Source organism: Ranitomeya imitator, chromosome 5 (genome assembly GCF_032444005.1).
Source record: "Ranitomeya imitator isolate aRanImi1 chromosome 5, aRanImi1.pri, whole genome shotgun sequence".
In the NCBI taxonomy this organism is placed as follows: Eukaryota; Metazoa; Chordata; class Amphibia; order Anura; family Dendrobatidae; genus Ranitomeya; species Ranitomeya imitator.
In genome coordinates, this window is record NC_091286.1 from 660,145,126 (window position 1) to 660,168,730 (window position 23,605).

A 23,605-nucleotide genomic window follows, 5' to 3' on the forward strand; every position below is an offset into this window, starting at 1 on the left:
GGGGAAAAAAAGTTTTTTTTTTTTTTCCGGAAATAGCGCCACTCTGGCACACAGGTTAGGCTTGGTATTGCAGCACAAATTTATTTAGTTTACATGGATATGTGACCTGCGGTTACTGGAACGGGCGCTTCATTTATGCTGTATTCTTACTGATTATAGCGCATAAGTAAGAAAGGAGAAGTGGGGTCAGGAGTGACGCCACAGCTGTGCGCAGGCTATGGGTGGTACTGCAGCGCCACAGCTGTGCGCAGGCTATGGGTGGTACCGCAGCGCCACAGCTGTGCGCAGGCTATGGGTGGTACCGCAGCGCCACAGCTGTGCGCAGGCTATGGGTGGTACCGCAGCGCCACAGCTGTGCGCAGGCTATGGGTGGTACCGCAGCGCCACAGCTGTGCGCAGGCTATGGGTGGTACCGCAGCGCCACAGCTGTGCGCAGGCTATGGGTGGTACCGCAGCGCCACAGCTGTGCGCAGGCTATGAGTGGTACCGCAGCGCCACAGCTGTGCGCAGGCTATGGGTGGTACCGCAGCGCCACAGCTGCGCGCAGGCGACGTGTTGTACTGCAGCTGCTGGGAGTTGTAGTATAATCAAATAGTGCAAAACTATTCTGCATAAAAACTGCTCCTACAATCTTCGGCCATTGTACTTACTGCGACATATAAGGGTTTTATAGTGCTGCCAATCCATGCAGACCCTCACCGCAGCTCCTGCACGTTCAATGACATGACTACGAGCACGCTCAATACAAGACTACGGGTCTGGTCGGCTGCCTACTTCAGAGTGGTGTGTTGACCCATCAGTAAGGGGGTCTCGGCAACCCATCGGCAGCATTATAAAGCTCCTGTAACATTCCCTTTAACTTCCTAAGGCATAGAAAGGGTGCTGCCGTAACGGACAGCTCCATCACTACAACTCTCAGCATTGTCCGCCATGCTTTCTTGGAAGTCTTACTTTTGCCACAGGTTGGAGATGTCCGGGCTGACGCAGTGCTATGTTTACTGGCAGTGAGACGACGCTGGTGACAGTGTTCCTCCACCTGGTGCTTCCTCGGGAGGAAGAAGTGCGACTCGGCGACTTCGGAAAAGGCACTTTATATAAAAAAATATCAGTATAGCAGTGTAGAGGCCGTATAAATCTGCATAAATCACACACAGGAGAGAACAGGACTAAGAAAAAAGATTACTAAATTAGCCCTGCGCTCCTTTCCTTTCCAGGATTATTAGTGGTCCCGGAAAAATGAATGGCACCGACCAGGTATTTTTTGGCAACAATGGGAAGACCCTTCTTAAACTTGTGAATCCAACCCAGAAGTGTCAAAAAATGGTGTCATTCCTTCCCACTACGGTTTATAATGGCATGTCCCAGAAGGGGGATGTTCTCACGGTTCAGTTTTTGTGTTTTTTTTTTTTCCTGCAATTTTCTAAAATCAAGACGAAAAGATCAGTGGTTTTAAAAATATAAATAGGCTCCCAATGGTTTCTGCGTGGAGGAAGGGTTAGATCAGCGGGACCACCTTGCCCCAGACCTCAGTCAATTAAAGGGTCGTCATCGTCCTGGAACTGCAGCCGTGAGAACTGGCGGGCGGAGGGCATCTTCTTCTTCAGGAGCATGATTATCACGCAGCTTATGGAGGCCAGGACCAGGATCCCGCCCAGGACGATGCCGATGGCCTCGGGGACCTGGATGCACCACTTGTCGGTCAGCAGGCAGCTGGTGTGGGTCAAGGTGCCGTTGTTGGGTTCGGCCTTCAGCCCGAGGATGTGGCACATCATGGGATAGATGTCCACGCTGTCGATGGTGTTCACCTTGACGCCCTTGTGGAAGGCGGGTCCGTGGCCGGCCAGGAAGGGGTGCATGCTCCGCAGGCTGTTGTTATAGCCGTGATTTCCAGCTGAAAAGGCAAAAACAAAATCATCATCATCATCATCATCATCATCATGTTTCTTAGGCCAAAGACTCCGCTGACCAAGATTCGACCCATGTCATGGCACACCTGTAAAAAAAAAAGTTGGGGCCGTCATTGATTTTGGCTTTGTACTGGTGCCACATGATGGCACAACCTGACCACCCACATGGAGAGCGGGTTGGGGTAGAGTTTCTAGCTGGTCCGGGGGCAAAAATGTGCTCAAATCGGTTGTCAGATCCCTCGCTCCTCTCAGCAGCGCAGTAAAAAGCTCCTGCCAGAAAAAGGAGGGTCCCGATCAGATCAAAATGCACCATATAGCGTGGGGGGCTAGCTGCCATTTGGGAGCCACAAAATATTACCCGGATCACACCGCCAAAACCGATGGTCACACTAGTGCCGCATAGTATCTGCACAGTGGGCACAGCAAGATTCCTCTCCTTTATCCTTTAGATTCCTCTACCCCCAGTAATCACAGCAGGATCCGCCTCCTTTAGATTCCTGTACCCCCGGTAATCACAGCAGGATCCTCCTCCTTTATCCTTTAGATTCCTCTACCCCCAGTAGTCACAGCAGGATCCTCCTCCTTTAGATTCCTCTACCCCCAGTAGTCACAGCAGGACCATCCTCCTTTAACGTTATCTACCCCCAGTAATCACAGCAGGATCCTCCTCCTTTATCCTTTAGATTCCGCTACCCCCAGTAGTCACAGCAGGATCCTCCTCCTTTAACGTGATCTACCCCCATTAATCACAGCAGGATCCGCCTCCTTTAGATTCCTCTACCCCCAGTAGTCACAGCAGGATCCTCCTCCTTTAACATTGTCTACCCCCAGTAATCACAGCAGGATCCTCCTCCTTTAACGTTATCTACCCCCAGTAATCACAGCAGGATCCTCCTCCTTTAGATTCCTCTACCCCCAGTAGTCACAGCAGGATCATCCTCCTTTAACATTATCTACCCCCAGTAATCACAGCAGGATCCTCCTCCTTTAACGTGATCTACCCCCATTAATCACAGCAGGATCCACCTCCTCTAGATTCCTCTACCTCCAGTAATCACAGCAGGATCCTCCTCCTTTAATGTTATCTACCCCCAGTAATCACAGCAGGATCCGCCTCATTTAGATTCCTCTACCTCCAGTAATCACAGCAGGATCCTCCTCCTTTAATGTTATCTACCCCCAGTAATCACAGCAGAATCCGCCTCCTTTAGATTCCTCTACCCCCAGTAGTCACAGCAGGATCCTCCTCCTTTAACGTTATCAACCCCCAGTAATCACAGCAAGATCCTCCTCCTTTATCCTTTAGATTCTTCTACCCCCAGTAGCCACAGCAGGATCCTCCTCCTTTAATGTTATCTACCCCCAGTAATCACAGCAGGATCCGCCTCCTTTAGATTTCTCTACCCCTAATAGTCACAGCAGTATCCTCCTCCTTTAGATTCCTCAACTCCCCCACCGTAGACACAGCAGGATCCTCCTCCTTTAGATTTCTCTACCCCCAGTAGTCACAGCAGGATTTCCTCCTAGCCATACCTCCCTCCCGAGCACTAGGCCAATGCCAAGAGGCTGCACCCAAATCTGAAAGTATAAAGAGCAGAGAGGAAATCCAGTTGCCAAGTTTGAGATAAACAGTCATAAAAGGTGTCAAGCATGCTCATAGGAACATAGCGTGCATGCATATGATGGGAAGAAGGGAGGGCAAGCTGACCAATATTAACTCCTTATCCTAAAAAACAACCTACCATACATGTAAATGAGCTGAGCTCTTTTGCCCCTCCCCCCCCCCCAATAATAAATTAAATTTAAAAAATACGTTTAGTATCGCCGGGTCCATAAAAGTCCGGTCTACCAAATTATAAAATTAATTAACCCGATTTGTAAGGCTATGTTCACACTATGCGGTTTTTACCGCGGAACCGCCGCGATTTTGCCGCTGCGGGTCTGCATCAGTTTTCCATGCAGGGTACAGTACAATGTTACCCTATGGAAAACAAAAACCGCTGTGCCCACATTGCGGAAAATCCCGGAAAAAAACGTGCGGAATTGCTGCGGAAAAAAAGAAGGAGCATGTCACTTCTTTGTGCGGAACTGCAGCGGTTCTGCACCCATAGAAATGCATTGTGAGGGTCAAACCCGCAGTAAAACCCGCAGATGCAAAAATATCTGCGGGTTTTCTGCGGTTTTGGGTGTAGAAACCGCTGCAGCCGGAAGTGCGGGGAAGCGGGCGGAAGTGCGTAGGCGGAGTGTGGCTGTCACCATGGAGATGTGTATGTATATGTGTGTGTGTGCGTCTGTCTGTGTGTGTCGATAGTGCCACCCAATTGTGCCAAGTCGCCGTATGGGACTACTACTCCCATCCGCTATTAGGATGGGAGAGTTGTCCCTGTGTCCGGCGACTTAGCACAATAGTAAGTAACACAAAACACCTACACATACAATTCACGTAACATACATGACACACAGTACATATAACAGAGTATATACTCACCAACAGCACATACTGGTACGCGAAGCCCTCAGTCCCCTAGGGAAAAATCCAAAAAAAATAAACCAAATTCATACTCCCTGTCCGCAGAATCCAATACAGAGTGTCCCACGCCGATCTCCTGCTCTCCGGCGATACACTGCCAGGAGCGAAGCTCCTAGCAGTGTATCGCATACTGTTCCGGAGTTCAATGGCGCCGGCTTCTCGGTTTACGGCAGTACAGCTGCGTGTGAACTTTCCCACGCAGCACTGCTGTACAGCGAGAGTACCGGGATCAATGAACGCCGGTAAACTCGCTCGCGCATGCGCAGTAACACACCGACAGGAGCCGGAGCTCCTGTCAGTGTGTTGCTGCAGCCATGTAGAGCAGACACATCTCCGGATGTGTCTGTTCTCCATGGCAGATCGTCGTGGGACCCTCGTTATGGGATTTCTGCGGACAGGGCCAAGGAGTATGAATTTGGTTTGTTTTTTTCTTTCTTTTGCAGGTCGAGGGTCTTCAGGATGGATTGAGCGTATAATAAAGGCTTTGTCAAAAAGTGGGTGTCATTATTTCATTAAAATATTTTTTCCTAGTGTCTGTGTTTTTTTTTAACCCTGACGCCTCTCCATTATTAATGTGTGCGGCTGGCTATTGTGGGACATGTGTGCGGCTGGCTATTGTGGGACATGTGTGCGGCTGGCTATTGTGGGACATGTGTGCGGCTGGCTATTGTGGGACATGTGTGCGGCTGGCTACTGTGGGACATGTGTGCGGCTGGCTCTTGGGGGACATGTGTGCGGCTGACTATTGGGGGACGTGTGTGCGGCTGGCTCTTGGGGGACATGTGTGCGGCTGGATATTGGGAGACGTGTGGGGCTGGCTATTGTGGGAGATGTGTGGGGCTGGCTCTTGGGGGACATGTGTGCGGCTGACTATTGGGGGACGTGTGCAGCTGGCTATTGGGGGACATGTATGGGGTTGGCTATTGAGAGACGTGTGCATTATTAACCGGGCTTAATGCCACCTTTTACAATAGCAAGGTGGCATTAACCCCTCATTACCATCCATCTGCAGAGAAAACGGCATTAAAAACCACATTAAAAACCGCACTAAAAACGCACCAAAAACCGCACCTGCTTTTTCTGCAAAGAGCTGCGGTTTTTAGTGCAGAAAAATCCGCAGGGAAATCTGCAACGTGTGAACATGGCCTAAGGCCACATTCACACGTTGCGTCCTGTCCTGCGGGTTTTCCCGCAGCGGATTTGATAAATCTGCAGGGCAAACCTGCTGCGGTTATCCCTGCAGATTTATCGCGGTTTGTCCTGCGGGTTCCGCTGCGGGATTTTACCCCTACTATTGATGCTGCATATGCAGCAATATGCAGCATCAATAGTAATGTTAAAAATAATAAAATAATGATATACTCACCCTCGGACGTCCCGATCTCCTGGGAGCTGCAGGTGGCGGTCCGGTTCCAAAGATGCTGTGCGACCAGGACCTTCGTGACGTCACGTTCATGTGACCGCGACGTCACCGCAGGTCCTGGTCGCATAGCAAAGCTGAGACCGGACGGCCGCGTGCAGCGCTGAGACTTCAGAGGTGAGTATATCATTATTTTTTTTATTTTAATTCTTTTTTTTTTTACTCAAATATGGTTCCCGGGGCCTGGAGGAGAGTCTCCTCTCCTCCACCCCGGGTACCACCCGCACATTATCCGCTTACTTCCCGCATGGTGTGCACAGCCCCATGCGGGAAGTAAGCGGATCAATGCATTTCTATGGGTGCAGAATCGCTGCGATTCTGCACAAAGAAGTGACATGGTCCTTCTTTTTTTCCGCAGCAATTCAGTGCGGTTTTTTTCGGGATTTTCCGCAATGTGGGCACAGCGGTTTTTGTTTTCCATAGGGTAACATTGTACTGTACCCTGCATGGAAAACAGCTGCAGACCCGCAGCGGCAAAATCGCGGCGGTTCCGCAGTAAAAACCGCACAGTGTGAACATACCCTAAATGTCATAAAAAGAACACAAAACAGGACTGCAGTTAATCGGTCACACTAACCGCCACCCCAAAAAAACAAACGAAAACAGATCAAAATGTCATATGTGCCATAAATCAGTACAGATAAAAGCGTCAAATCACCAGGCAAAAAGCGCACAGCAGAACCGATGAGAAAATACAAGTGTTATGGGTCTCAGAAAATGGCAACACAAACCAAAAATTAATTTTTTAAAAACTTATGAATTTCTATTTCTCCACTAACGATTCCACTGCACTTGGATTTTTCCCCCCCACTTTGAAGCACATTGATTGTTACAATGAATGACGTAATTTAAAACTACAATTTGTCCCCCCCCAAAAAAACAAAACAACAAATCCTCAAATAAAAAAAAAAAAAGTTATGACTTTTGTAAGGAGGAAAAATAAAATAAAAAAAAAAAATTGCCCGATCCTCCAGAAGTTGGAGGAGTATCCAAAGTCTGAGCCATAAGTAGAGAGACACAGGTCACGACTTACATGCTACAGGAGTGGACGCGTTCTGCACGATGGTCCAGCCCTCGTCGGCCACCAGGATTATGGGCTGGATGCGGCTGTTCTTCTTGTAGTGGTACTGATCCGGGATGTCTTCTTTCAGGTAGACCTTCATGTGATGGCTGCAGTTTTTCAGCAGGTTGTAAACCTCATTTGTATCACCTTTACGGGGCAATATGGCTGCAACAGGAGTGTGATCCACCAAGGTGTAGTTCCCTCGGCCGATACAATCATCCAGCACAATGACCCTGTCCTTGGAGCATTGGGCCATTCCGTGGTCACTGGTGATTATCACATTCACCGTATCCCAAAGCTTGGCTTCTTTCAGCTTGGCCACCAAGTGCCCTATGTAGCCATCCACTGTCTTCAGCACATTGATCATATTTCCTTTGTCTTCAGGTCCATAATGGTGTCCGCTCTTGTCGGGTTCTTCAAAATACAAAGTTGCGAAGTTGATGGGGTTGTTAGGCCTGGAGAACCAGGCGTTGATGTTGGCCACCCGTTCCGCAAAACTTACATTGGAATCGTAGGGTAAGAAGTCGTTTATGGTGACATTCTGGATTTGCACGTCAGACCCTGGCCACATGGCAGAGCCGCTCCTCCGTCCTGCACGCTGGTTTGTCACCCAGATAGGGGTAGCTTCGTTCCACCAAATCGGGTCGGTTTTGGAGCTAAAGTTGTCCACAGTGAAGGTCTGGTTAGTGTCCTTGTCATACATGGAGTTGGCCACAATCCCGTGGCTCTCGGCATATAGACCGGTCACTATGGAATAATGATTAGGGAAGGTCTTCGTGATGAAGACGTTCTTCACTTCTCTCACCAGGACGCCGTCATCGATGAACTCCTGCAGGTTAGGCAGCGAGAAGTTCAATAAATAGTCCGCTCTGAAGCCATCAAAAGACACAAGGATCAGCCGGGGGAAAGAAGTGTTACCAGAGGGTTCTCCAGAGCACATGGTGATGCCATGCAGCAGGGTGAGCACCAGCACCAAGAAAAGCATCCTGAATATCCTTCTGGAGAACAGTACCTGGAAAGAAAACAGAAATTCACACATCATAAAGATGCGGGAGCAAAATGTGGAGTCTACTCAAGATGACCAACTTACCCTAATCTATACCCATTGTATATACACAGCTCACACCTCATATACTCATTCTAGAAATACAGCTCACGTTTATTCATTACGTCATTTGTTCATGCTAGATTCCTACTCACACCCGTATGGTACATACAGATCCTAGATGCCCAGCTCATCCATTACATACAGATCCTAGATGCCCGGCTCATCCATTACATACAGATCCTAGATGCCCAGCTCATCCATTACATACAGATCCTAGATGCCCAGCTCATCCAGTACATACAGATCCTAGATGCCCGGCTCACCCATTACATACAGATCCTAGATGCCCGGCTCACCCATTACATACAGATCCTAGGTGCCCAGCTCACCCATTACATACAGATCCTAGGTGCCCAGCTCACCCATTACATACAGATCCTAGGTGCCCAGCTCACCCATTACATACAGATCCTAGATGCCCAGTTCATCCATTACATACAGATCCTAGATGCCCAGCTCATCCATTACATACAGATCCTAGATGCCCAGCTCACCCATTACATACAGATCCTAGATGCCCAGCTCATCCATTACATACAGATCCTAGATGCCCAGCTCATCCAGTACATACAGATCCTAGATGCCCAGCTCACCCATTACATACAGATCCTAGATGCCCGGCTCACCCATTACATACAGATCCTAGATGCCCAGCTCATCCATTACATACAGATCCTAGATGCCCAGCTCACCCATTACATACAGATCCTAGATGCCCAGCTCACCCATTACATACAGATCCTAGATGCCCAGCTCACCCATTACATACAGATCCTAGATGCCCAGCTCACCCATTACATACAGATCCTAGATGCCCAGCTCACCCATTACATACAGATCCTAGATGCCCAGTTCATCCATTACATACAGATCCTAGATGCCCAGCTCACCCATTACATACAGATCCTAGATGCCCAGCTCACCCATTACATACAGATCCTAGATGCCCAGCTCACCCATTACATACAGATCCTAGATGCCCAGCTCACCCATTACATACAGATCCTAGATGCCCAGCTCACCCATTACATACAGATCCTAGATGCCCAGTTCATCCATTACATACAGATCCTAGATGCCCAGTTCATCCATTACATACAGATCCTAGATGCCCAGCTCACCCATTACATACAGATCCTAGATGCCCAGCTCACCCATTACATACAGATCCTAGATGCCCAGCTCACCCATTACATACAGATCCTAGATGCCCAGTTCATCCATTACATACAGATCCTAGATGCCCAGTTCATCCATTACATACAGATCCTAGATGCCCAGCTCACCCATTACATACAGATCCTAGATGCCCAGCTCACCCATTACATACAGATCCTAGATGCCCAGTTCATCCATTACATACAGATCCTAGATGCCCAGCTCACCCATTACATACAGATCCTAGATGCCCAGCTCATCCATTACATACAGATCCTAGATGCCCAGCTCACCCATTACATACAGATCCTAGATGCCCAGCTCACCCATTACATACAGATCCTAGATGCCCAGCTCACCCATTACATACTGATCCTAGATGCCAGCTCACCCATTACATACAGATCCTAGATGCCAGCTCATCCATTACATACAGATCCTAGATGCCCAGCTCACCCATTACATACAGATCCTAGATGCCAGCTCACCCATTACATACTGATCCTAGATGCCAGCTCACCCATTACATACAGATCCTAGATGCCCAGCTCACCCATTACATACAGATCCTAGATGCCAGCTCATCCATTACATACAGATCCTAGATGCCCAGCTCACCCATTACATACAGATCCTAGATGCCCGGCTCATCCATTACATACAGATCCTAGATGCCCAGCTCACCCATTACATACAGATCCTAGATGCCCAGCTCACCCATTACATACAGATTCTAGATGAGCAGATCACACAAACATTACATACCCATTTTTAGCTACACAACATGCAGATTATTCAGCTCCCACAGATTATACACCATTTGTAGATGTCCAGGTTACATTTATTTCATAGCTATCTATAACTCCCCACTAATACAACGACTCTCAGGGTTCCTTGACAGCTACAAGCTGGAAAGACACTGGTTACAGACTACTACTGAGCAGAATAAGATTTAACAGGAAAAGAAAGTGTTAAAACCTCTTTTTACAGCTGAACCATAAAGCACTGATAAGCACCATACATGAGTAATAATCTGCTATTATTACCATCCAGTTATGTCAGGTCCAAAGATCGGTCTACACCTGAAGACCGGCAAAACCAGATGATCAGGAGTCACATTCTGCACTTGGTTACAAAAGAAAAGTTATAACGAGAAATTCAAGTTTACCAGATGAAAGAACCAAAACATTATTCAGCACAATTAGGGAATGTGTCATCACAAAGATGACCGAATGTTAAAAATTAAATTTAGGCTGTGTGCACACGTTGCGGTTTTTTCGCGTTTTTTCCCGATAAAAACGCTATAAAACCGCAAAAAAAACGCATACAATAAGCATCCCATCATTTAGAATGAATTCCGCATGTTTTGTGCACATGATGCGTTTTTTTCTGCGAAAAAAACGCATCGCGGTAAAAACCGCAGCATGTTACATAGTTACATAGTTATTAAGGTTGAAGGAAGACTTTAAGTCCATCTAGTTTAACCCATAGCCTAACCTAACATGCCCTAACATGTTGATCCAGAGGAAGGCAAAAAAAAACGTGGCAAAGAGTAAGGCTAGGTTCACACTAGCGTTGCGCCGCCCTGCGTCGGCGACGCAACGCGCGACGCACGTAAAAACGCGCGCAAACGCGCGCAAAAACGCGCGCGTTTTGCGACGCGTGCGTCGTTTTTGACGAAAATCGGACGCACAGAAAATGCTACAATGTAGCGTTTTCTTGCGTCCGACGCTAGCGTCGGAAACGACGCACGTGGCGAAAAACGCCACCAAAACAACGCACGCGTCCCCTATGTTAAACATAGGGGCGCGTCGCCGCTGCGTCGCCGGCGCAACAGCGACGCACATTGGCGGAACGCCAATGTGAACGTAGCCTAAGCTCCACCTTGGGGAAAAAAATTCCTTCCTGACTCCGCATACGGCAATCAGACTAGTTCCCTGGATCAACGCCCTATCAAGGAATCTAGTGTACAGGTCCTTCTCAAAAAATTAGCATATAGTGTTAAATTTCATTATTTACCATAATGTAATGATTACAATTAAACTTTCATATATTATAGATTCATTATCCACCAACTGAAATTTGTCAGGTCTTTTATTGTTTTAATACTGATGATTTTGGCATACAACTCCTGATAACCCAAAAAACCTGTCTCAATAAATTAGCATATCAAGAAAAGGTTCTCTAAACGACCTATTACCCTAATCTTCTGAATCAACTAATTAACTCTAAACACATGCAAAAGATACCTGAGGCTTTTATAAACTCCCTGCCTGGTTCATTACTCAAAACCCCCATCATGGGTAAGACTAGCGACCTGACAGATGTCAAGAAGGCCATCATTGACACCCTCAAGCAAGAGGGTAAGACCCAGAAAGAAATTTCTCAACAAATAGGCTGTTCCCAGAGTGCTGTATCAAGGCACCTCAATGGTAAGTCTGTTGGAAGGAAACAATGTGGCAGAAAACGCTGTACAACGAGAAGAGGAGACCGGACCCTGAGGAAGATTGTGGAGAAGGACCGATTCCAGACCTTGGGGAACCTGAGGAAGCAGTGGACGGAGTCTGGTGTGGAAACATCCAGAGCCACCGTGCACAGGCGTGTGCAGGAAATGGGCTACAGGTGCCGCATTCCCCAGGTAAAGCCACTTTTGAACCATAAACAGCGGCAGAGGCGCCTGACCTGGGCTACAGAGAAGCAGCACTGGACTGTTGCTAAGTGGTCCCAAGTACTTTTTTCTGATGAAAGCAAATTTTGCATGTCATTCGGAAATCAAGGTGCCAGAGTCTGGAGGAAGACTGGGGAGAAGGAAATGCCAAAATGCCTGAAGTCCAGTGTCAAGTACCCACAGTCAGTGATGGTGTGGGGTGCCATGTCAGCTGCTGGTGTTGGTCCACTGTGTTTCATCAAGGGCAGGATCAATGCAGCTAGCTATGAGGAGATTTTGGAGCACTTCATGCTTCCATCGGCTGAAATGCTTTATGGAGATGAAGATTTCATTTTTCAGCACGACCTGGCACCTGCTCACAGTGCCAAAACCACTGGTAAATGGTTTACTGACCATGGTATTACTGTGCTCAATTGGCCTGCCAACTCTCCTGACCTGAACCCCATAGAGAATCTGTGGGATATTGTGAAGAGAAAGTTGAGAGACGCAAGACCCAACACTCTGGATGAGCTTAAGGCCGCTATTGAAGCATCCTGGGCCTCCATAACATCTCAGCAGTGTCACAGGCTGATTGCCTCCATGCCACGCCGCATTGAAGCAGTCATTTCTGCCAAAGGATTCCCGACCAAGTATTGAGTGCATAACTGAACATTATTATTTGTTGGTTTTTTTGTTTGTTATTAAAAAACACTTTTATTTGATTGGATGGGTGAAATATGCTAATTTATTGAGACAGGTTTTTTGGGTTATCAGGAGTTGTATGCCAAAATCATCAGTATTAAAACAATAAAAGACCTGACAAATTTCAGTTGGTGGATAATGAATCTATAATATATGAAAGTTTAATTGTAATCATTACATTATGGTAAATAATGAAATTTAACACTATATGCTAATTTTTTTAGAAGGACCTGTATATACCCTGTAACATTATACTTTTCCAGAAATGTATCCAGTCCCCTCTTAAATTTAAGTAATGAATCACTCATTACAACATCATACGGCAGAGAGTTCCATAGTCTCACTGCTCTTACAGTAAAGAACCCGCGTCTGTTATTATGCTTAAACCTTCTTTCCTCCAGATGCAGAGGATGCCCCCTTGTCCCTGTTTCAGGTCTATGATTAAAAAGATCATCAGAAAGGTATTTGTACTGTCCCCTCATATATTTATACATTAAAATAAGATCACCCCTTAGTCTTCGTTTTTCCAAACTAAATAGCCCCCAGTGTAATAACCTATCTTGGTATTGCAGACCCCCCCAGTCCTCTAATAACCTTGGTCGCTCTTCTCTGCACCCGCTCCAGTTCAGCTATGTCTTTCTTATACACCGGAGACCAGAACTGTGCACAGTATTCTAAGTGTGGTCGAACAAGTGACTTGTATAGATGTAAAATTATGTTCTCCTCATGAGCATCTATGCCTCTTTTAATGCATCCCATTATTTTATTTGCCTTTGTAGCAGCTGCCTGACACTGGCCACTGAATAGGAGTTTGTCATTCTCCCATACACCCAGGTCTTTTTCATTGACGGTTTTGCCCAGAGATTTAGAATTAAGCACATAATTATACATCTTATTACTTCTACCCAAGTGCATGACCTTACATTTATCCCCATTAAAGCTCATTTGCCATTTATCAGCCCAAGCTTCTAGTTTACATAAATCATCCTGTAATATAAAATTGTCCTCCCCTGTATTGATTACCCTGCAGAGTTTAGTGTCATCTGCAAATATTGAAATTCTACTCTGAATGCCCCCTACAAGGTCATTAATAAATATGTTAAAAAGAAGAGGGCCCAATACTGACCCCTGTGGTACCCCACTGCTAACCGCTACCCAATCCGAGTGTGCTCCATTAATAAACACCCTTTGTTTCCTATCCCTGAGCCAGCTCTCAACCCACTTACACATATTTTCCCCTATCCCCATTATTCTCATTTTATGTATCAACCTTTTGTGTGGCACCGTATCAAAAGCTTTTGAAAAGTCCATATACACTACGTCCACTGGGTTCCCTTGGTCCAATCCGGAACTTACCTCTTCATAGAAGCTGATCAGATTAGTCTGACATGACCGGTCCCTAGTAAACCCGTGCTGATACTGGGTCATGAGGTTATTCCTCTTCAGATACTCCAGTATAGCATCCCTTAGAATGCCCTCCAGGATTTTACCCACAGTAGAGGTTAAGCTTACTGGCCTATAATTTCCGAGTTCAGTTTTTGTCCCCTTTTTGAATATTGGCACCACATTTGCTATAAGCCAGTCCTGTGGTACAGACCCTGTTATTATGGAGTCTTTAAAGATTAAAAATAATGGTCTATCAATGACTGTACTTAGTTCCTGCAGTACTCGAGGGTGTATCCCATCCGGGCCCGGAGATTTGTCAATTTTAGTGATTTTTAGACGCCGCCGCACTTCCTGCTGGGTTAAGCAGGTGACATTTAATGGGGAATTTTTATCACTAGTCATTTTGTCTGCCATGGGATTTTCTTGTGTAAATACTGATGAAAAAAAGTCATTTAGCATATTGGCTTTTTCCTCATCCACCATTTCACCCAGACTATTTTTAAGGGGGCCAACACTATCATTTTTTAGTTTCTTACTATTTATGTAGTTAAAGAATATTTTGGGATTATTTTTACTCTCTCTGGCAATGAGTCTCTCTGTCTCAATCTTTGCTGCCTTGATTTGCTTTTTACAGAATTTATTTAATTTTTTGTATTTATTTAGTGCCTCCTCACTACCTACTTCCTTTAATTCTCTAAATGCTTTCTTTTTGTCACTTATTGCGCCCCTTACAGCTCTATTTAGCCATATTGGTTTCCTCCTATTTCTAGTATGTTTATTCCCATACGGTATTGTAAGACTCATGCTGGTGTGGTAGATGGAGGCAGGTATATCTCGCCCAGGTGTTTGTCCTATGTGAATTAGGCCACTCAGTATCTTCAGGGTGCTAATGGGTTAATGATTGCAGGAATAAAAGATGACCAGCTGGGTGTTTCCAGTCTCTGCCTGGGGCACACAGATTGCCTGCCTGTGTGAGACAAACGTGAGTGAAGAGCTCTGCTCAAGATCTGTATGATGTTAGCTGGGTGGGAGAAGCCCCCCCAGTTGTTGAGATAGCAACGTATTTGTTTAGTTAGTGCCGGACAGGCTAGGATTTATTTTTATGTTTTGTTTTTTGTGTTGCTTTCACGTTAATAAATCTGACCTGAGGTCAGCCTGCTCAGAAACCTGCTGTACGCCTCAGATTCAATGCACAAACCACGTGTCCTTTGACCCCAGCAAAGGCGATCCCAGAGTGTTTTGTCACAGTATATACTGTGCACAGGTCCTATCCAGGATGTTAATAAATGTCTCCCATTGTCTTTGTGTATTTTTGTGTCTCAGGATATCGTCTCATTTAATTGCACCAAGATCCTCTCTCATCCGTTGGAAATTTGCCCTCCTGAAGTTTAGTGTCCTTGTAACCCCTCTACTACAAATCTTATTAAAGGATACACGAAAACTTATTATTTTGTGGTCGCTATTTCCCAAGTGACCCCCAACCCTTATATTTGATATGCGGTCTGGCCTGTTGGTTAATATTAGGTCTAGCAGTGCCCTCCTTCTTGTTGGGTCCTGAACCAGTTGTGAAAGGTAATTGTCTCTCATAGTTGTCAAAAACCGATTACCTTTGCTGGAACTGCAGGTTTCTGTTCCCCAATCTATTTCAGGGTAGTTGAAGTCCCCCATAATAATGACTTCTCCTTGAGTCGCAGCTTCATCTATTTGCTTTACGAGGATATTCTCCATTGCTTCCATTATTTTTGGAGATTTATAACAAACCCCTATCAGTAATTTATTATTTTTTCCCCCTCCCCTTATCTCCACCCACAGGGAATCTACATTTTCATTAAATTCACCTATATTATCACGCCGGATGGGTTTTAAGGACGATTTTACATATAAACACACCCCACCCCCTCGCTTATCTGTACGGTCATTTCTGAACAGACTATAGCCCTGCAAGTTAACAGCCCAGTCATGGCTCTCTTCCAGCCATGTCTCAGATATCCCCACCATGTCATAATTATGCTCCAACAACATTAGTTCTAATTCGTCCATTTTGTTGGCGAGGCTTCTGGCATTAGTATACATGCACTTGATGTTCCTCTCTGTACCTCTATTCTTTCTTAAATTATTAACTGTTCTAACCCCACCCCCCATGCCACCGCCACCCCCAACTTCCTTATTTGTGCCTAGGTCTCTATCTGCACTATCTTCCCCTCCTATAAATTGAATACCCTCCCCCACAATCCCTAGTTTAAACACTCCTCCAACCTTCTAGTCATTTTCTCCCCCAGCACAGCTGCACCTTCCCCATTGAGGTGCAGCCCGTCCCTAGCGTAGAGCCTGTAGCCAACTGAGAAGTCGGCCCAGTTCTGCAGGAACCCAAACCCCTCCTTCCTACACCAATTCTTGAGCCACTTATTAACCTCCCTAATCTCCCGTTGCCTCTCTGGCGTGGTACAGGCAGTATTTCGGAAAATACCACGTTGGAGGTCCTTGCTTTCAGCTTGTGGCCTAATTCCCTAAAATCAACTTTAAGGACCTTCCACCTACCTCTAACTTTGTCATTTGTGCCTATGTGCACCATGACCGCTGGGTCCTCACCAGCCCCTCCCAGTAATCTGTCCAACCGATCAGCGATGTGTCGGACTCGAGCGCCAGGAAGGCAACACCCCGTTCGACAATCCCTGTCTTAGGGGAACAGATAGGGCAATCTGTCACAAATAATTGAGTCCCCCACTACCAGCACCTGTCCGGCCTGCCCTGCTCTCCTATTTCCCTCCTTACTGGAGCAGTCACTCCTCCGGCTTTCAGAGGACATGCCTGGCTGCAGCAGTGCTACCCCTGTACTGGCACCCCCCTCATCTGCCAACTTAGCAAACTTATTGGCGTGTTCCAGATCAGGACTAGCCTCCCTGGCACTCTTCCCTCTACCCCGCTTCCTAACTGTCTCTCAGCTTGATACTTCACCGTCCTGCAGCTCCATCCTACCATCCCCCCGCATCTGTCCCATTGAGTGTCTGCTCCGTGAGCAGAAGACTCCTCTCCATATTGTCTATGGATCTCAGTGTTGCCAGCTGCACATTTAGAGTCAGAATCTGGGCTTCCAAATGCACAACATGCTCACATCTCACACAGCAGTATGCACCCTCGATCGGCTGCTCAAGGACTGCATACATGTGGCAAGACGTGCACTGGATGGCATTAACAATCGTGGAGCACATTTCCTAATGGGGATTGCACCAGACAGAACAGTTCAATTAAAAAAAAATAAATAAATAAATAAATACAAAGTATTAATACAAAACAGACAGCAGTTCAGTAATTCCTCCCTTGGAAACTCCCTGAATCCAAAGTCACTGAATCACAAGTCACACTTACCGCCGTCCACACTTACGCTCTGGTCACACTCAGCTCGCTCACACTCGCTCTGCTGAAGATTTATAGATTTTTTTTTTTCCTTCTCTAGTTCCCCTCAACAGCAATCCACCTTGCTATTCAAATGCACTTCCAAAAAAAAAAAGTGTTCATTAATTTTGCGTTTTTTTGCGGATTTCCCACTACAAAATGCATTGGGAAGTGTCCGGAAAAAACCGCGGCAAAAACGCATGCGGGTTTTCTTGCGGATTTCTTGCAGAAAATGTCCATTTTTTCTCAGGAATTTTCTGCGAGAAATCCTGAACGTGTGCACATAGCCTTAACCCCTTCATGACCCAGCCTATTTTGACCTTAAAGACCTTGCCGTTTTTTGCAATTCTGACCAGTGTCCCTTTATGAGGTAATAACTCAGGAACGCTTCAACGGATCCTAGCGGTTCTGAGATTGTTTTTTCGTGACATATTGGACTTCATGTTAGTGGTAAATTTAGGTCAATAAATTCTGCGTTTATTTGTGATAAAAACGGAAATTTGGCGAAAATTTTGAAAATTTCGCAATTTTCACATTTTGAATTTTTATTCTGTTAAACCAGAGAGTTATGTGACACAAAATAGTTAATAAATAACATTTCCCACATGTATTCTTTACATCAGCACAATTTTGGAAACAAAATTTTTTTTTGCTAGGAAGTTATAAGGGTTAAAATTTGACCAGCGATTTCTCATTTTTACAACGAAATTTACAAAACCATTTTTTTTAGGGACCACCTCACATTTGAAGTCAGTTTGAGGGGTCTATATGGCTGAAAATACCCAAAAGTGACACCATTCTAAAAACTGCACCCCTCAAGGTACTCAAATCCACATTCAAGAAGTTTATTAACCCTTCAGGTACTTCACAGCAGTAGAAGCAACATGGAAGGAAAAAATGAACATTTAACTTTTTAGTCACAAAAATTATCTTTTAGCAACAATTTTTTTATTTTTCCAATGGTAAAAGGAGAAACTGAACCACGAAAGTTTTTGTCCAATTTGTCCTGAGTACGCTGATACCTCATATGTTGGGGTAAACCACTGTTTGGGCGCACGGCAGGGCTTGGAAGGGAAGGAGCGCCATTTGACTTTTTGAATGAAAAATTGGCTCCACTCTTTAGCGGACACCATGTCACGTTTGGAGAGCCCCCGTGTGCCTAAAAATTGGAGCTCCCCCACAAGTGACCCCATTTTGGAAACTAGACGCCCCAAGGAACTTATCTAGATGCATAGTGAGCACTTTGAACCCCCAGGTGCTTCACAAATTGATCCGTAAAAATGAAAAAGTACTTTTTTTTTCACAAAAAAATTCTTTTAGCCTCAATTTTTTCATTTTCACATGGGCAACAGGATAAAATGGATCCTAAAATTTGTTGGGCAATTTCTCCTGAGTACACCAATACCTCACATGTGGGGGTAAACCACTGTTTGGGCACATGGTAAGGCTCGGAAGGGAAGGAGCGCCATTTGACTTTTTGAATTAAAAATTATCTCCATCGTTAGCGGACACCATGTCGCGTCTGGAGAGCCCCTGTGTGCCTAAACATTGGAGCTCCCCCACAAGTGACCCCATTTTGGAAACTAGACCCCCCAAGGAACTTACCTAGATGCATATTGAGCACTTTAAACCCCCAGGTGCTTCACAGAAGTTTATAACGCAGAGCCATGAAAATAAAAAATAATTTTTCTTTCCTCAAAAATGATTTTTTAGCCTGGAATTTCCTATTTTGCCAAGGGTAATAGGAGAAATGGGACCCCAAATGTTCTTGTCCAGTTTGTCCTGAGTATGCTGATACCCCATATGTGGGGGTAAACCACTGTTTGGGCGCACGGCAGGGCTCGGAAGGGAAGGCACACCATTTGGCTTTTTAAATGGAAAATTAGCTCCAATCATTAGCAGACACCATGTCACGTTTGGAGAGCCCCTGTATGCCTAAACATTGGAGATCCCCCACAAATGACCCCATTTTGGAAACTAGACCCCCAAAGGAACTAATCTAGATGTGTGGTGAGGACTTTGAACCCCCAAGTGCTTCACAGAAGTTTATAACGCAGAGCCATGAAAAAAAAAAAAAATTATTTTCTCAAAAATGATCTTTTAGCCTGCAATTTTTTATTTTCCCAAGGGTAACAGGAGAAATTTCACCCCAAAAGTTGTTGTCCAGTTTCTCCTGAGTACACTGATACCCCATGTGTGGGGGTAAACCACTGTTTGGGCACACGCCGGGGCTCGGAAATGAAGTAGTGACGTTTTGAAATGCAGACTTTGATGGAATGCTCTGCGTGCGTCACGTTGCGTTTGCAGAGCCCCTGATGTGGCTAAACAGTAGAAACCCCCCACAAGTGACCCCATTTTGGAAACTAGACCCCGAAAGGAACTTATCTAGATGTGTGATGAGGACTTTGAACCCCCAAGTGCTTCACAGAAGTTTATAACGCAGAGCCATGAAAATAAAAAATAAAAATTATTTTCTCAAAAATGATCTTTTAGCCTGCAATTTTTTATTTTCCCAAGGATAATAGGAGAAATTTCACCCCAAAAGTTGTTGTCCAGTTTCTCCTGAGTACGCTGATACCCCATGTGTGGGGGTAAACCACTGTTTGGGCACATGTCGGGGCTCAGAAGGGAAGTAGTGACTTTTGAAATGCAGACTTTGATGGAATGGCCTGCGGGCGTCACGTTGCGTTTACAGCGCCCCTGGTGTGCCTAAACAGTAGAAACCCCCCACAAGTGACCCCATTTTAGAAACTAGACCCCCCAAGGAACTTATCTAGATATGTGGTGAGCACTTTGAACCCCCAAGTGCTTCACAGACATTTACAACACAGAGCCGTGAAAATAAAAAATCATTTTTCTTTCCTCAAAAATGATGTTTTAGCAAGCAATTTTTTATTTTCACAAGGGTAACAGGAGAAATTGGACCCCAATAATTGTTGCGCAGTTTATCCTGAGTATGCTGGTACCCCATATGTGGGGGTAAACCACTGTTTGGGCACACGTCGGGGCTCGGAAGTGAGGGAGCACCATTTGACTTTTTGAATACAAGATTGGCTGGAATCAATGGTGGCGCCATGTTGCGTTTGGAGACCCCTGATGTGTCTAAACAGTGGAAACCCCTCAAATCTAACTCCAACACTAACCCCCCCACACCCGTACCCTAATCCCAATTGTAGCCATAACCCTAATCACAACCCTAACCGCAACACACCCCTAACCCTAACCCTAATTCCAACCCTAACCCTAAGGCTATGTGCCCACGTAGCGGATTCGTGTGAGATTTTTCAGCATCATTTTTGAAAAATCCGAGGGTAAAAGGCACTGCGTTTTACCTGCGGATTTTCCGCGGATTTCCAGTGTTTTTAGTGCGGATTTCATCTGCGGATTCCGCACGGTATTTTCCGCACCATGGGCACAGCGGATTTGGTTTTCCATAGGTTTACTTGGTACTGTAAACCTGATGGAACACTGCTGCGGATCCGCAGCCAAATCCGCACCGTGTGCACATGGCCTAATTCTAAAGGTATGTGCACACGCTGCGGAAAACGCTGCGGATCCGCAGCAGTTTCCCATGAGTTTACAGTTCAATGTAAACCTATGGGAAACAAAAATCGCTGTACACATGCTGCAGAAAAACTGCACGGAAACGCAGCGGTTTACATTCCGCAGCATGTCTCTTCTTTCTGCGGATTCCGCAGCGGTTTTACAACTGCTCCAATAGAAAACCGCAGTTGTAAAACCGCAGTGAAATACGCAGAAAAAACATGGTAAATCCGCCATAAATCCGCAGCGGTTTAGCACTGCGGATTTATCAAATCCGCAGCGGAAAAATCCGCAGAGGACCAGAATACGTGTGCACATACCAAAACCCTAACCCTAGCTCTAACCCTAACCCTAGCTCTAACCCTAACCCTAGCTCTAACCCTAACCCTAGCCCTAACCCTAGCCCTAACCCTACCCCTATTCTAACATTAGTGAAAAAAAAAAATTCTATATTTTTTTATTGTCCCTACCTATGGGGGTGACAAAGGGGGGGGGGTCATTTATCATTTTTTTATTTTGATCACTGGGATAGATTATAGCTCAGTGATCAAAATGCACTTTGAACGAATCTGCCGGCCGGCAGATTCGGCGGGCACACTGCGCATGCGCCCGCCATTTTGTAAGATGGCGGCGCCCAGGGAGAAGACGGACGGACCCCGGCAGGATCGGTAAGTATGATGGGGTGGGGAGGAGCACGGGGGGGGGGGGGAATCGGAGCATGGGGGGGTGGTGGATCGGAACGCGGGAGGGGTGGAACGGAGCACGGGGGGGGGGGGGGGTGGAACGGAGCACGGGGGGGTGGAACGGAGCACGGGGGGGTGGATCGGAGTGCGGGGGGGGGGTGATTGGAGCACGGGGGGGTGATTGGAGCACGGGGGTGAGCGGACAAGAGCACGGGGGGAGCGGAGCACAGGACGGAGGGGAGCGGGGCAGTGTACCGGGCAGATCGGAGGGCTGGGGGGGCGATCGGTGGGGTGGGGTGGGGGCACATTAGTATTTCCAGCCATGGCCGATGATATTGCAGCATCGGCCATGGCTGGATTGTAATATTTCACCCGTTATAATAGGTGAAATATTACAAATCGCTCTGATTGGCAGTTTCACTTTCAACAGCCAATCAGAGCGATCGTAGCCACGGGGGGGGGGTGAAGCCAGGTGGAACGGAGGGGTGGAACGGAGCACGGGGGGGGGGGTGGAACGGAGCACGGGGGGGTGGAACGGAGCACGGGGGGTGGATCGGAGTGCGGGGGTGGGGGGGTGATTGGAGCACGGGGGGGTGATTGGAGCACGGGGGTGAGCGGACAAGAGCACGGGGGGAGCGGAGCACAGGACGGAGGGGAGCGGGGCAGTGTACCGGGCAGATCGGAGGCCTGGGGGAGCGATCGGTGGGGTGGGGTGGGGGCACATTAGTATTTCCAGCCATGGCCGATGATATTGCAGCATCGGCCATGGCTGGATTGTAATATTTCACCCGTTATAATAGGTGAAATATTACAAATCGCTCTGATTGGCAGTTTCACTTTCAACAGCCAATCAGAGTGATCGTAGCCACGGGGGGGGGGTGAAGCCACCCCCCCTGGGCTAAACTACCACTCCCCCTGTCCCTGCAGATCGGGTGAAATGGGAGTTAACCCTTTCACCCGATCTGCAGGGACGCGATCTTTCCATGACGCCACATAGGCGTCATGGGTCGGATTGGCACCGACTTTCATGACGCCTACGTGGCGTCATGGGTCGGGAAGGGGTTAACATAGAAACAATTTACATATTTAATGTTTTCCAACTAAATAAAAAATAAATCTTGCAATTTTCACACTGTCCAGTAATCCTGATGCTGTGACTAGTATTACCTGTTCTGACCAGAAAGCTACATGGATGTGGTCTACAATAGACTGACAGGAGGAGGAGGTGAGCTGTGACCACTGTGACTAAGTCTATTGGCTTCAGGGATTTGAAACCCAGAAGATTTGCTCCATTACACTAAGTGTTGAGAGGGGTTAAGCAGCCATTTTTAAGGGCTGGGTTTTTGTGGACAACCATAGAGCGGGTGAGAGGTTGTCCACCTTATCTCCACCCCAGGGTGTGGTCTAGGATTCAAGTAGTCGGCCTTCTGAGGCATTCAGTGTTCAGTGTGTCTGGAGAAGCTAACTCCAGACACGTTTCTGTGCTAAACTGAACAGTGTGTTTTGCTAACCCCCAAAGGGCGGATCGCCGCAGGCCTATGACCTCTGCTATACAATTTTGCTTTGTTTTCCTGTTTTGCCTAAAGAGCTGTATTTATTTTTTACTTCTCAATGGTTTATGCCGTATGTCTACAATAAACCAGTGAAGGACTTAAAGAGACAGGGTTCCTGTGTCTACTTCTGTGTGCAGCAGATTGAACAGATCTACCACACCACCTATTGCGAAGTGTTATCTACTGTATATAGAGGTGTTATCAGTCATTGTACAGGAGGAGGAGGTGAGCTGTGACATCTATTGTGAATGGTGGATCCTGTGTTATCTACTGTATATAGAGGTGTTATCAGTCATTGTACAGGAGGTGAGCTGTGACATCAACTATTGTGAATGGTGGATTCTGTGTTATCTACTGTATATAGAGGTGTTATCAGTCATTGTACAGGAGGTGAGCTGTGACATCAACTATTGTGAATGGTGGATTCTGTGTTATCTACTGTATATAGAGGTGTTATCAGTCATTGTACAGGAGGAGGAGCTGAGCTGTGACATCTTGTGAATGGTGGATCC

General features: G+C 46.5%; 1 protein-coding gene across 2 annotated transcripts in view; it reads right to left on the reverse strand.

Annotated features, from left to right (window-relative positions):
- Nucleotides 1-248: 248 nt before the first annotated feature.
- The window catches only part of ENPP4 (ectonucleotide pyrophosphatase/phosphodiesterase 4), a 33,839-nt gene continuing 10,482 nt past the window's right edge, over nt 249-23,605 (reverse strand). For both annotated transcript variants that reach the window (XM_069728209.1, XM_069728210.1), the window contains exons 2-3: nt 6,891-7,932; nt 249-1,891 (exon numbers count right to left, since the gene is read on the reverse strand). In XM_069728209.1, the coding sequence (XP_069584310.1) occupies nt 1,527-1,891; nt 6,891-7,905 (1,380 nt within the window). In that variant the 5' untranslated portion in view covers nt 7,906-7,932 and the 3' untranslated portion in view covers nt 249-1,526. The remainder of the gene's footprint in view (nt 1,892-6,890; nt 7,933-23,605) is intronic.